At 41.7% G+C, this 16,008-nt stretch overlaps 1 protein-coding gene across 2 annotated transcripts in view; it reads left to right on the top strand.

The window, feature by feature from the left end:
- Positions 1 to 15,355, top strand: part of GNL3L (G protein nucleolar 3 like) — a 66,311-nt gene extending 50,956 nt beyond the window's left edge. Inside the window, exons 14-15 of one of the 2 annotated variants that reach the window (XM_030194280.1) lie at positions 14,308 to 14,485; positions 14,897 to 15,355. In XM_030194280.1, the coding sequence (XP_030050140.1) occupies positions 14,308 to 14,485; positions 14,897 to 14,904 (186 nt within the window). In that variant the 3' untranslated portion in view covers positions 14,905 to 15,355. Of the gene's footprint in view, positions 1 to 14,307; positions 14,486 to 14,836 lie in introns of both variants that reach the window. The other variant, XM_030194279.1, reaches the window with a different exon arrangement.
- The last annotated feature ends 653 nt before the right edge of the window (positions 15,356 to 16,008 follow it).

Consider the following 16,008-nt stretch of genomic DNA (forward strand, 5'->3'; position numbering starts at 1 on the left):
GGTCCAGATGATATTCATCCCAGAGTAGATAGAACTGAAAAATGAACTTGCGGAGCTATTGTTAGTAATATGTAATTTATCCATAAAATTGAGCATGGTACCGGAAGATTGGAGGGTGGCCAATGTAACGCCAATTTTTAAAAAAGGTTCCGGAGGAGATCCGGGAAATTATAGACAGGTGAGTCTGACGTCGGTGCAGGGCAAAATGGTAGAGACTATTATAAAGAACAAAATTACAGAGCATATTCAAAAGCATGGATTAATGAGACAAAAGTCAACATGGATTTAGTGAAGGGAGATCTTGCCTCTCCAATCTGCTACATTTCTTTGAAGGGGTGAACAAACATGTGGATAAAGGTGAGCCGGTTGATATTGTGTATCTGGATTTTCAGAAGGTGTTTGACAAAGTACCTCATGAAAGACTTCAGAGGAAATTGGAGAGTCATGGGATAGGAGGTAGTGTTCTATTTTGCCCAGCCAGCAAGCTGGACGAAATCCAATTAACTCAGACCTGGAAGAATTTTTTAGAAATATGCACCTGAAGGCACATTTCCACAACAAAGGGACCCCCAACAGACCGGAATACAGTTTTAAACAAAAGAACACTTATTTCACCCCACAGGATGGACAAAACTACAAACTGGACAACTACATAGAAAGCTTCAGGCATAGAGTAAAATCACAGCTTTCCAACAAACAAAAGAGAATTCTGTATAATCTTACTCCACCAGAAAGAGCGGCCATAAGAACTCTGCAAACTAACCAACACATCACCATCAAACCCGCAGACAAAGGTGGCTCAGTGGTAATTATGGACACAAAAAAATACATTGAAGAAGGGCACAGACAGCTCTTAGACAACACATACTACAGGAAACTAAGTAAGGATCCCACACAGGATTATACAAAACAGCTGAAAGACCTGATAAGAACATTTCCTAAACAAGTATAGCCACATCTGAAGAAACTCATACCAAACCAGCCTGCTGTGGGCACATGCTACCCAAAATCCACAAACCTGGAAACCCTGGCAGATCAATCATATCGGGTACTGGCACGCTCACAGAGGAAAAAGCTGGACTCATAGAGGGAATTCTGAAACCTCTGGTGCACAAAACAAACAGCTTCATACAAGAAACCACAGACTTTCTGAATAAATTGAAAAATATCAAACAATTACCACCAAGCACCCTTCTGGTCACGATGGATGTAGAATCACTATACAGCAACATTCCCCATGCAGATGGCATAGCTGCATGTGAGAAATTCCTAAAATCATCCACACTGGACCATCAATACTCACCAGAAACCATTACAAAACTAATCAAATTTATTTTAACTCACAACTATTTCCGCTTTAACGATATCTCTCTGCAAATAATGGGCACTGCGAAGGGCACCAGGACAGCACCCCAATATGCCAACCTCTTTATGGCTGAGCTGGAAGAAACATTTCTGAATACATACCAGACCAAACCCCTAAAATACTACCGGTACAAAGATGACATTTTTATGATTTGGACTGGGGGGGAAGAAACTCTGAAACAATTTTACAATTCCTTCAATACATACCATCCTACAATCAGATTCAAAATTGACTATTCACCAGAAAAAGTCAATTTTTTGGACACCACAGTCTCAATCAGCGATGGCTATATACAAACATCCATATACAAGAAACCCACAGACAAATGCAGCTACATCCACAACTCCAGCTTCCACCCTTCACATACAAAGTGATCCATTATTTACAGCCAAACCACAAGATACCACCTTATCTGCTCTGACCCAGGGGACAGAGACAGACACCTTGAAACCCTGACTGCATCCTTCGAACAGAAAGGCTACAACCCCAAAATAATCTCCAAGAATATTGCCTCCTCCCTCAAAACACCCAGGGAAAATCTGCTACAGTACAAAGAAAAAAAAGCCACAGCAGAATCCCCCTTATAGTGACATACAACCCAGAGCTGGAAAAATTAAGAAAAATCATAAGAGATCTGCAGCCTCAACTCCAGGAGGATGAATTACTGAAAGAGATATTACCATCCCCACCAGTGCTGGCTTTCTGACAGCCACCCAACTTAAAACACAAGCTAATTAGAAGTAAGCTCCCAACACAGACTCAAAAAGAAAAGAATGGCACATATCCTTGCAATATATCCAGCTGCAAACTATGCCAAAATATCTCACAGGACCCCACGATCATTCACAAAGGAAAAATATTCAACATTAAGGAATCTTTCACATGCTCATCTTCCAATGTGGTATATATCATTCAGTGTAAAAAGTGCGATGAAGGCTGCTACATTGGAGAAAAAAGTCAGATGCTAAAGAAGAGATTTAATTTACATAGACATCATATGAAAAATGCCAGTACAAACAAAGATGTCACGCCTGTGGGACAGCACTTTACAAAACCAGAACACTGTACCAGTGATTTCATCATAAGGATCCTGAAAGGGAACTTTAAAACAATATAGGAACGTAAGACCTTTGAAGTCAAAATCCTATATAATAATTCTCACCTCCAACGTTCTGTCTTGCTGCCTGGGACCGTGGCTCCTTCCGAGTTGGTCTGCTAGGCTCCGTAGATCAGGCTGATATCACCGTAGCCATTATGATGTCAACTTCAGAACCCAGGGGGAAAATAAACATGCCTCACAGCTGATCCATGTCCAGAGGAGGGTCGCTGGACATGGGTGGCTGGAGGGGGAGAGAGGAGGGTCGCTGGACATGGGGGCATGGGGTCGCTGGACATGGGTGGCAGGAGGAGGGCAGGGGAGAGAGGAGTGTCGCTGGACATGGGTGGCTGCGATGGGCGCAGGGGGAGAGGAGGGTCGCTGGGCATGGGTGGCTGCAGGGGGAGAGGAGGGTCGCTGGACATGGGTGGCTGCAGGGGAGCCGAAGAAAACCTTGCTAGCGCCCGTTTCATTTGTGTCAGAAACAGGCCTTTTTTACTAGTGATTAAATATTTTGACACCCCCACCAGTTAGGACTTAATAAAGATCTGTTTTTTCTAGCCCATTACAAAGCATAAAATTGTATTGCCTTGTAAATTGTAGTGCTCTCCTGTATCCCTCTCACCTATCCACCCCCATCCTGTTAGACTGTCACTGAAATGCTTTGATGTTTCACTCATTCCCTGTCTCCATGCATATAGAATATCACTGAAGTGCTTTGATGTTTCGCTCATATATACTGTCATCTACCAACATTCGCTTATTTCCGATCTGACAAAGAAGGGCAACCTTCAAAAGCTAATCAAGAAATGTATTAAGTTATGTCCAATAAAAAAGGTATCATCTTATTTTCTTTTCCATGTTTTATTTTGTTTTATTTCTATTGATTACCTTTATAAAGTGGACTAACACGGCTACCACACCTCTCTATTGTGGATTAAAAACTGGTTAAAAGATAGAAAACAGAGAGTAGGGTTAAATGGTCAGTATTCTCAATGGAGAAGGGTAGTTAGTGGGGTTCCTTAGGGGTCTGTGCTGGGACCGCTGCTTTTTAACATATTTATAAATGACCTAGAGATGGGAGTAACTAGTGAGGTAATTAAATTTGCTGATGACACAAAGTTATTCAAAGTCGTTAAATCGCAAGAGGATTGTGAAAAATTACAAGAGGACCTCACGAGACTGGGAGACTGGACGTCTAAATGGCAGATGACGTTTAATGTGAGCAAATGCAAAGTGATGCATGTGGGAAAGAGGAACCCGAATTATAGCTACGTCATTCAAGGTCCCACCTTAGGAGTCACAGACCAAGAAAGGGATCTAGGTGTCGTCGTTGATGATATGTTGAAACCTTCTGCTCAGTGTGCTGCTGTGGCTAAGAAAGCAAATAGAATGTTAGGTATTATTACTATTTCCAAATATTTTATTAATTTCCAAGAATACAAATAACAGGAAAACAATGATGGAAAAACATAGGAAGCTAGAAACACAACAGGTGGGAAAGGAAAAAAGAGAAAGGAAAGAAGAGAAAAAAGGAGGGGAATGCAACCAGGTGTTTAACAAATAAGTCCTTTGTACTGGTTTAAGGTGAGGACTGAATAGTTTGGAGGTAGTTGTCCAAAATAGACCACATTTCTTTCTTAGATACTATCATCCGACTTTTCGCAGCCATGACGAGCTCAAACTTCTGATGCTGCAGGACTGTATTCCACCAGAAGTGAATATTCAGCAGCTGTACGTTTTTCCAGTTTTGCAAAATATGCCATTGAGCAATAGTGAGGAGAATGTCCAATAGTTTTGATTGCGGGGAGGTCAAATCAAAAGTTGCATGAACGGACTTAAAAATTACAATTGAATAAGTCAGGTCATCAGTTATGGGCAAAATTTTTTGTATAATATTCCAAACAGCCTTCCAGAATTGAAAGATCGGAGGACACTCATATATGAGAGAAAGTACCCACTTGCAGCGAACAGTGCCAACATTTGTCTGATGAGCTCAGGCCAGCAGTAGCAAGTTTTCGAGGAGTCCAATTGGTTTTATGATATAAAAAAAACATAGACTGTAAAACCGCTGCAGAGGAAAGAGGTTTCATAACTTTAGACCAGAAACAGAACCACATATTTTCATCTACCACAGACTCTGTATCAAGCTGCCAATTATGTTGAAGGGCAGTATTGAAGTTGTGTGTTGCGTTAATAAAAATTTTATAAATAGATGAAGCTGTGTGCCCAGCTAATACTAGTGTCTGGGCGTTGGCAAATAAAGAAGGCAGCTGAGATGACAATGATGCCAGCTCAACAGATGCCTTCACACTGTGAGTAAGTTGCATCCATTGAAAGAACATAGTAGGAGAATGTTAGGTATTATTAGGAAAGTAATGGAAAACAAAAATGAGGACATTATAATGCCTTTGTATTGCTCCATGGTGCAACTGCACCTCGAATATTGTGTTCAGTTCTGGTCGCCGCATCTCAAGAAAGATATAGTGGAATGAGAAAAGGTGCAGAGAAGGGTGACGAAAATGATAAAGGGGATGGGACGACTTCCCAATGAGGAAAGGCTAAAGCGTCTAGGGCTCTTCAGCTTGGAGAAAAGGTGGCTGAGGGGAGATACGATAGAGGTCTATAAAATAATGAGTGGAATTGAACGGGTAGATGTGAAGCGTCTGTTTACACTTTCCAAAAATACTAGGACTAGGGGGCATGCGATGAAGCTACAATATAGTAAACTTAAAATGAATCGGAGAACATGTTTCTTCACTCAATGTGTAATTAAACTCTGGAATTTGTTGCCAGAGAATGTGGTAGGGGCAGTTAGCTTAGCGGAGTTTTAAAAAGGTTTGGACGGCTTCTTAAAGGAAAAATCCATAGACCAATATTAAATGGACTTGGGGAAAAGCCACTATTTCTGGGATAAGCAATACAAAATGTTTTGTACTTTTTTGGGATCTTGCCAGGTATTTGTGACCTGGATTGGCCACTGTTGGAAGTAGGATGCTGGGCTTAATGGACCTTTGGTCTGTCCCAGTATGGCAATACTTAACATACTTATGTAACCGTGAGGTAGACCCCCAAGTACTTCAGCTGATCATCCACCTTCTTGAGAGGAAAAGTTCCCGACCAGTCTGAATAATCATACCCACCCAAAGGCATTGCCTCCAACTTACCCAAATTCAACAGAAAGCCAGAGGCAACCTCATGTTGGTGGACCAAATGCAACATCTGTTTCATGGAACAGTATGGCTGAGATAAAATTTAAAGCAGATCATCAGCAAAAGCCATACATTTAATGGATTCCCTCCCCACCCGAAGACCCTGTACTTCTGCATCTTCTCTCAGCTTAATTAACAAAGGTTCTAATGCTAGAATAAACTGTAAGCGGGCTAGGGGAAACCCCTTCCTTGTCCCTCTACTCACAGAGATAGAGAATAGGGGAAGAGGAGAGGTTGGTTTTAGGGGGAAAGATAAGAAGCTCAGTCTTCGCCATGTTTACTTTCAGATGGCGGTGAGACATCCAGGCAGCAATGTCAGACAGGCAGGCGTAGTCTTGGACTTGGATTCCTGCTGAAATCTCTGGGGTGGAGAGGTAGATTGGGAGTCATCAGCATAAAGGTGATAACTGAAAACCATGGAAAGATATCAGAGCACCAAGAGAAGTATAGATGGAGAAAAGAAGAGGTCCCAAGACAGACCTGAGGTACACCAACTGATATTGGGAGAGAGGTGGAGGAGGAGGAACCACCAAAGCGTATGCTAAAAGTGCGATGGGAGAGATAGGAAGAAAATCAAGAAAGAACAGAGCCCTGAAATCCAAGTGAGGACAGCATATCAAGGAGTAGGTGGTGAATAACAGTGTTGAAAGCAGCAGATAGATTGAGAAGGATGAGGGTAGAATAGAGACCTTTAGATTTGGCCAGGAGCAGGTCATTGGAGACTTTTTCAAGGGCTGTTTCAGTTGAATGTAGAGGGCTAAAGCCAGATTGAAGTGGATCAAGAATAGCTTGATATGAAAGAAAGTCAAAACAACAGCAATGAACAGCACAGCACGTTCAATTAGCTTGGATAGGAAAGGGAGGAGGAAGATGGGGCGATAGTTGGAAGGGCAGGTAGAGTCCAATGAAGGTTTTTTGAAGAGAGATGTAACTATGGCATGTTTTGAAGGCATCAGGAACAGTTGCAATAGAAAGTGAAAGATTGAGGATATGATAGATAGAAGGAATGACAGTAGGAGAGATAGTACTGAGTAGATGGGTGGGAACAGTTAGTTAGTTTGGAGGAGTAAAGAAAATGTGTAGTTTCCTCTTCAGTGATTTCAGAAAAGGAGGCAGAAATTGAAGTAGGGTTGACAGAATGGGCTTGGGGAAGGAGAGGTGGAGGTGACTTGGTTGAGAACTCAAGGTTAATCTTATGAACCTTATCATGAAAGTACTCATCCATAGCTTGGGGAGAAAGTGAAGGGGGGGAGGGGGTTGAAGGTGAAGGCGCTTTGGGGAGAGAGTTCAGTGTGGCAAAGAGACATCCCACTGGCATGTTTACTTTTTGTATATTTTATTATTTAGTATTTTCATTGACACAACACAACTGTTTATTGCTTTCTGACATTTATCATTTTTTGTGTATGTATCCATACTGTATTATCAATGTATTATTATTAAGCATGTTTCTAGAGCATAGTAATGAGCAATCTCTCATCTTTACATGTTAAATTGATGTAGTTAAGTACACACTAATGTTTACTAAGCACAACTGCATTTCACATTTTTAGTGTATATATCTACTTTGTACCTTCTTTTAGTGCAATATTGGCACATAATATGTGTTTCATTTATAGATTTTTGTTTTGCATGGACACTGGCTCGTTTTATATATATACTAGGAAAAAATGCCCGTTTCTGAGCGGAATGAAACAGGCACTAGCAAGGGGCCCCCTCCCTCAGTCCCTCCAAGCTACTTGCCTTGTTCGCTGTGGCGTTTCCGTTTCGGCCCTCGAGTGTCATAGCGCCGCCCTCGACGTCATGACGTTTTGACGCGAGGGCGGTGCAGACACTCCAGGGCACACCGGATATCTTGGGCGCCTCAACTTCCGTGGAAGCTTCAGAACGTTGGGGTTGCCTTTTATATAGAGAGATGTTTGAGAAACTTTTTTGTTAATTTATAAAGGAGTAAAAAAAGCCTCATCAGTCAAAGGTAATTGCCATCGGCTGGGCATAACTCACTTGAATTTTCAACAAGGCTCCTTCTAACCAGGACCAGTCATTGGCTAAAGAACCTGCAAAATATTTTCCATTCAATTTTGCTTATTTAATTTAATTTCTTCTGCTTGAACAATTTCACCCTTTGAAGGCAATGAAAATATCTTCTATAACATCATAAGCAAACATTGAGTTCAGTCACTGTTAACAAACATTTCTTTGCCAAATATTGTCACACAGGATGTACAAAAGAAGCACTTAACTTAGGCTTCCAATTGTCAACCTCCCAACGGGGACACGTTTCACTCAGACAGGCTTCCTCAGGGGATTCTGCTTTTTTTACATGCAGCAAAAAGTCGTTCCTCAGACATGGTGACTGGCAAATAGCTGTACATTATTGATTTTTTATTTACATTGTTTTTTTAATGTCTATTTGTTAGACTTCTGATGCAGGCAAATGTACGCCAAAACAATGCCCATGTTGGGTCTATTTATTAAAGGACTCTTGATTATTCCACTCCTGAAGGCCCTTTTGTGCTGTATGTGCTGCTTCTGTGTGTGCTTTTGAACCCCCTCTTCTGCTACCAAAATATTATAGCCAAACAACGCAGCTAAACTCTACTTTATATCTCTGATAACAACGCAAAAAAAGTAGAGTGCTATGGGAAAATCACTATGGTGGAGTTTACGGGCAAAGTCTCAAGTCGCAGCTGATTTTAAACTTGTACGCTGCTAACGTTCTAATCATAGACACATGCCCTCCCTCCTACAATTGATCTCAGCTAGCAGCAACACTGATTTCTTTGTGATAGTTTACCTTTCTCCCAATTCCTCCGGTTTCGGCGGATATGTTCTGATGATGTTGATTTTGTTTGTTCTTCTGAACTATTCTACAACAGGATAAAGCAAAGGAATTATCCCGACAATACCTTGAAATGAGCATTCCGCCGAGCAAAATACAACAATAGAGAGTTACTGTTACAGACTAGAACTCGAGAAAAGGAGGATGATATGATCACATGTATTATGAAATATGTGTCGGGAGGTGAAGCAGTTGCAAAAATAATTCGACAACATTGGGATATAATTAAGACTCATCCCACATTTCCACAATGTGACCTGCGCACTGTGTTTTCGAGAGGCAGAAATCTTAAAGAGTTGCTCAGCCCAGCTGAATTAGTAGAACAAGACAACAGAAGTCCGGGGGAACCTATAGGACATTTTAAGTGCAACAAGAAAAACTGTAAGACATGTGACATTACAGTGGAAACACAATTTTTTGTACATGATGGCAAGCAATACAATTTGAAACATCATACTACTTGTCGGACGCGCGGTGTTATTTATCATATAGTATGTCCTTGCAGGAAAGTGTATATAGGGAAGACAAGTAGGTCCCTTCATGAACGTATGATAGAACATCGTTCCTGCATCATGGCACAAATACAAGGCCCCCCCCTTTAGTGCAACACTATGTAATTTAATCATCATGTTGATGCTTTGCGCGTTATTTATTTATTTATTTATTGCATTTGTATCCCACATTTTCCCACCTATTTGCAGGCTCAATGTGGCTTACAGAGTTTTGTTATGACATAGTCATTCCAGGATATCAGATACAATTAGTAATATACTAATATATATTATGGCCATAGACCATATCAATCCTGCATCTAGAGGAGGAGACCACAATAAAAGTCTATTACAACGTGAGACATACTAGGTGTATCACCAAAATACATTGGAACCAAGTGTTGTTTTATGTGAAACACAAATAGATGGATCAGCTGTTCCTGGGTTGGGAGGAGTTAAAAAGATGCCACCACATATTTGAGTATCGACAGATGGTTGGTGAACAAATATCTGACAGCCTGGTGAGTCCTGGATGCTTATTTGTATTCTATATGTCATATGGGAGTGTTAGATTAGATGAGCTTATACGTCTGTTTGCTAAGTTTTACAGAGACTGCACGTTAAGTTCCCCTTGAGAAAGCAGGAGGGCGAAACAGGCTCCTGTTGGGGTGTACTTGTCTAACGGCATGCAGATAAGTTATAAGTTATTAAAGCCATCTTTAGCAAGTTTGCTACAGTAATTTGAAAGCTAGCAGCATGTTAGAATAGTATAATAAAAAACAAAAATAAGAAAAAAAAGTGATACAAAGAAATCAGTGTTGCTGCTAGCTGAGATCAATGGTAGGAGGGAGGGCATGTGTCTATGATTCGAACGTTAGCAGCGAACAAGTTTAAAATCAGCTGCGACTTGATATGAGACTTTGCCTGTAAACTCCACCATAGTGATTCTCCCATAGCACTCTACTTTTTTTCCGTTGTTACCAAAATATTATAGGCAGTGCAAAAAGTTCATAATAATTGCCTAGACAGAAGCAAAGGTCTGTACAAATAAATTGAGTTTTCAACTGTTTTTTAAACTGAATAACAGAAGCAATTTTACATAGGTCATCACTAGTGCATTCCATAACATAGCACCCCCTACATAGACTATGGAAGATCGATAGTCATTTAATTTTATATGATGAAAAGAGGGTACATCAAGCAGAAAGTTTTCTGAACGTAGGGCACGTTCAGGGCTATAAATCTTAAGTGAGTTCACAATGGCCAATGGTGCCTCGTCATTTAATGCTTTGTGAATCAAAGATAATACTTTACATTTTATTCTCCACTGAATAGATATGTCAGTGAAAGGAAGAATCTTAAGAAAAAAAAAAGGAAGGGGTAGAGGTAACAAGAAAATTGAACAAGGACCACCTTCAGGATTCAGTGAAAAGGGATAAAGTAAAACCAAAGACAGATACCAGGAATACTAATGGTAGAAAGGTAGATATCGGTGAGGGCTTGCATGGAACTAGCAGAACTGAAAATCGACAAGGCAGTGAGAGGTAGGATAGAATAAATCCCAGGATGTGGAGGGTTCTGGAGTTCCACTGATGGTTCTGTTTAAGAAATCTTTTAAGACGGCAGTGGTTCCAAAGGACTGGAGATGGGTAGGTTTCATCCCTCTTCATAAAAGCTGGTTCATGTTTATGTTTGTTGTACTTGATATACCTCTTATCATAGCAAGTAAAGCAAAGTGGTTTACAAATTCCAACATTTGAGAAATTAGAGGTAGGAAGGAAGGCCGTTATGTAATGGGGAAGAACAAAGAATATAGAAACTAAGGGGTGGGGAAAAGGGAGGGTAAGGGAACATATGCACAACTAAGATGTATAAGTATACACACAAGTGCTAATGCCTATTCTCCAAAAGCTAGCCCAAAAAGATTGATTTTAAATGCTGTCTTAAACTTTGCAAAAGAAGGCTCAGCACACAAAGGCAGTGTAAGAGAATTTCAAAACAGTATAGCTGTGCAGAATGCACAGTAGTGTCAACTCGTGCTTGGGAGACAAAAGCCATGTAATGAATGGAGAATGTATACTGGAGTGATTAGTGAGGATGATAAAATTGATGTGCTTGTATAGGGTATAGGGAAGCTGATAATTACAAGATTGACCTTTCTGCTGTCACTTTTGGTTTGTTTGGTTTTTTTTTTTTTGGTACAACAGATTTATCATCCTTTTATTTGGACTTCCTGTTCAATTAAATCTGGTTTCTTTTGACTATAGTATCGTGAACATTTATTTGCAATTATCCAAACATTTTCCATTTACTTTTATATTTCTGTTTCCAACTTCTGTGTCCGGAAAGGTAGGCCAAAGTATCATACAATAAGATCAGAAAAAGAAAACATTTAAAACAAGAAACAATACCAAGAAAAATTACAATATCACAAGGAATTACAATAAAAATGTATACATAAAATGCAGTGGACTATAAATACTAAAATACACAGAGAACAAAAATTAAAATCCCAACCTACTATCCAAAAGCATGCCTGTATTACTCTGACCCCCTCATTTACCAAGGGTCAAGTAAGAACATAGCTAACAGCATGAATAAACAAACTACCCCCCCCCCCCAACCTGAATATAGGGTATCAAAATAGTTCAGAATCAACAACGTATGCCATAGGATGTGAGACTTAGGGGCTCATTTTCAAAACAGAAAAATGTCCAAAGAGCGGCACGAAGTGACAGATGAACGTTTTTTTTGGGGGGAGGGGGGGGGGGGAAGAGTTGTTTGCAAAATGTCCAAATTTCAATTTTCGAAACCCATTTTTAAGATGGTTTTCTATGCTGTTCATATGCAGTACGTCCAAATCACAAGGGGGTGGGATTTAGGTGTTCCCAAAACTTGGACATTTTTCTGCCATCTACTATAATAAAAAGCAACCTCAACGTTCTGAGGACACTGACGTCACTGAAGTCAGTCAGTCTCCCAGAACGGTTCGTGGATTCATGGTGGTGAAGCCACCCCACAGACCCGTGCCCCGCCCTCGCGTCAAACGTCATGACGTCGAGGGCAGGAAAAAAAAATCACCTAAACAAACGGTTGACCCCCCCCCCCTAAAGCTGCAGCTCAACACAAGGACCTCCAGCACCCCCCCGCAACAACCCCCTCCTGAGACACCCACCTTTGCGTTGCTTTGCCGGCGGGGGACCTGAAACCCCGCCAGCACAAGCCCTGTCTGCTCACTACGGCGTCATCTTCGGCGTTCCTAGCCTGTGGAGGCAGGGCTTCTGTGCGTCTGACGTCCTGCACGTGCATGACGTCAGACACACAGAACTCCGCCCTGCACAGCTACCAACGCCGACGATGACGCCGTACTCAGCACACAGGACTTGTGGTGGCGGGGTTCCGGGTCCCCCGCCACCAAACCAACGCGAAGGTGGGTGCGATGGGCACGGTGGGTCGGATGGCTGTGGCCAGATGCATCGCCGTGGGTCGGATGGTGCCGGGAGGGGGGGCATCGCACCTCACAGGCAACTGCTCAATGAGGAAAACCTTGCTAGCACCCGTTTCATTTGGGTCAGAAACGGGCCTTTTTTACTAGTAGCAGAATAAAGCAAAAATATCCAGGTCTAAAAGATGTTTAGACCTGTTTCAATCATGACTAAGTCACAAAAAGGTGCCTTAAATGACCAGATGACCACTGGAAGGATTAAGGCATGACCCCCTCCCACCCCCAAAGATGTGAAAGAAATAGTACATACCAGCCTCTATGACAGCTTCAGAAGTTATAGCCAGTCCAATTAGAGCAGCAGTCAGGTCCCTGGAGTAGCCTAGTGGTCGGTGCAGTGCATTGTAGAGAATGGGACCCGGGCCCATATCCTACTCTAACTGTTACACTTGTGGTGGAAAGTGTGAGCCCTCCAAAACTCACCAAAAACAAATTTAAAACAAATCGGAGAAAATGTTTCTTCACCCAACGCGTAATTAAACTCTGGAATTCGTTGCCGGAGAACGTGGTGAAGGCGGTTAGCTTGGCAGAGTTTAAAAAGGGGTTAGATGGTTTCCTAAAGGACAAGTCCATAAACCGCTACTAAATGGACTTGGGAAAAATCCACAATTCCAGGAATAACATGTATAGAATGTACGTTTGGGAAGCTTGCCAGGTGCCCTTGGCCTGGATTGGCCGCTGTCGTGGATAGGATGCTGGGCTCGATGGACCCTTGGTCTTTTCCCAGTGTGGCATTACTTATGTACTGTACCCACATATAGGTGACACCTGCAGACATAAGGTAGTGGTGTACAGTAGGTTTTTGGTGGGTTTTGGAGGGCTCCCCATACAATATAAGGGGGTAACGGTGATATGTATACCTGAGACCTTTTAAGTGAAGTCCAGAGCAGTGTCCCCTAGGGTGCCCCACTGCTCTGCTGGGGGTGTCTGTGTGGCCAGTCTACCAGGAATGCTGGCTCCTTCTATATCTCAGTGGCGTGTTTTTGTGCATTTTCAACATCTAGTAAATGGCCATTTTTGAAACAAAAAGTTGGATTTTTTTTTTCTGGTTTGAAAATGGCCATGTTTGCTACTAGGTTTTTGGACGTTTTTTGCAAAATGTCCAAAATCGGATTTATACATCATATCGAAAATGCCCCTCTTTAGGACTTAGATGTTTGCATTAGAGAAGGAAAGGTGGGGGTGGGGCATGATAAACACTTAAGTACCTCAAAGGTATTAATAGTGGAGAAGAAGCAAATATTTTTGATTGGAAAGGAAGCTCTAGAACAAATATGACTATTTGAGGCTTGAGGCTCAATGGGGATAAAGTGAGGAATCGTTTAAGGAACTATTTCTTCTCACAAAGAGCGGTTGATACGTAGAACAGCCTCCTAGAGGAGGCAAATGTACTGGAATTCCAGAAAGCATGGGATGCATACGAAATATACTCAGTTGTGAGAAAGTAAATGTTCAAACAAAGATGATCTGTAATACTGCAACAGAAGAGAAAATAGGCATATGAAGTGGGCTGTGTGTTTTTTTTAATCTGACATATTCTATATTGTAGCTGTTTTCAGGCCAGTATCTCTCATTCAGCACTACTCCTGTAGCCACAGTGTCATTCCAGGTGCATTTAGTCTAAATTCATAGAAGCTATCAGACTGGGCAGGGTGACACCTCTCCGAGTCCCTTAGCATGAAACATTAGGAAGTTTTTGGAGGAATACCAGGAATGTTAAGTTGGAAGCCCCTGGGTTTTCCTACAGCATGCTGCATGTGAGCAAGTATAATCTAAACTTTTCCTTCCTTTCTTCCAGTTTGGTCCCATGACAGTAGAAATCAAAGTTAGTAGGAATAAACATGAGGCCACTGCAGCAGTGGGAGTTGTTCCAAGAGCTCCCAACCTCCAAGAGATTCAGGCCCTAGATCCACTTCTGCAAGGGCAGGGCCTGCAGGCGGCAAGCAAAAGACGGCGGAAACTGCAGAAGCGGGCAGGTAAGTCAGGCAGAGGGCCTCCCAGCTAGCTGAAAATACATAATCCCATTATCTGGCTAGCAGCATCTCACAGATAAATGTGCATCTTTTCCAGTTACCATGAGGGTCTCTCTCACAGCTTAAGCCTTGTACCCACCTTACTCTGAGACAGCCTTATGCTGTGGTGACTTTTAACTGAACACTTGAACCAACAAGCTCCCAAGGTGCTATATTCTCATACAGCCTGTCTGCTAACCTTTCTGCTGCTGCTTCTCTAGGCCCAGTTTTTGAGGATTCTGTTGGACTAATGCTTTGTTATTTTCTGAAGTCACTATTTCCTTCCCCTCTTTTTTTATTTTTTTTTTATTTTAGATAAAATTGCAACAAAGCTCTCGGACACACTGACATCTGCCATGGCTTTCAACTTTTCAGATGATTAAGGCATGGCACAGTTGAGAGCCTGTAATGCACACTACTCCTTTCCTGGAGAGAGATTGGAATGACTATCCTGTTGGTGCATTTATGAACTCTGCAACTTGGTGTGGTGGAGGATGGCACTGCTCTGCGTGTGACTCAGATACAGGAGTGACAGCGCTGTTGAAAGAATAAGAACTATGTGCATTGGCGCAGCAAGGAATTGGCCTGCGTCGTGTGCTGCAGAAAGATGAGAGTTACTGTGCTGTCGTGTGTGTGAACTCTAATTTGGTGCAGTGGGGGAACAGCAGTGCTGCCCCCTGCTGTAGAAAGACTGGAATAGCAGGGTTTGCTTAGCTGATGATACCTCTTCTGGTCTACATCTCAGGTCTCGGGCCACACAATTGTATTTTTTTGGTGTCAGTGTGAAGGATGCAATAGCTTAGGCCTCTAAAATAAAACTTCAACAAAAATACATACCAATAATGTTTTATTTATTTTAAATTATGAGAAAACAAAAAATTGAAGAGATTAAAGCTATTAGTTACACAACAACAAACTGTAGAAGGATAAGGATATAATATCCATAATAAGTAACACACAGAAACGAAGCAGTCGTTATGTACATGGAGTGGGGTCTGTGCAGAGTGATATAAGAGGAATACTGTGGAACTGGTGTTTATATGCTACCTCCACCATACGTGGCGGACTGATGAAATGTCTTCAAGCAACATTTCTGTTTGGGCAGCATTTCTCTGTCTGGATTCCCTCTGAGGTTTCTGTGAATGCCAGCTACAGATGTGGGAGTTGTAGATTGCTGACAGCAAAACTGTGATCGTTCCGTAGGATGAAAGAGCCTTTGGAACAATTGTGGTCAGGTTCCTGTGCAAAGGAGTGTGGGAACTTTGTTCCTGGCAAAGAAACCATTATAATAGAACACTTTGAACATGTCGCTGGCTTAGCCTGCTGAATATCCAGTGCTTCCTCGAAGCTGTGTGGGATGGTGCTGCCCATTTTCTAACTGCCAAGCACCTTACAGCTGTCTTAAAGTTTAATCACAATAAAAAAAAAAAGCAGAATTTAAATCCAATAAACATTTTAAACAGACACAAAATACAAAATGTAAAGTT

Source organism: Microcaecilia unicolor, chromosome 2, assembly GCF_901765095.1.
Source record: "Microcaecilia unicolor chromosome 2, aMicUni1.1, whole genome shotgun sequence".
Classification (NCBI taxonomy): domain Eukaryota; kingdom Metazoa; phylum Chordata; class Amphibia; order Gymnophiona; family Siphonopidae; genus Microcaecilia; species Microcaecilia unicolor.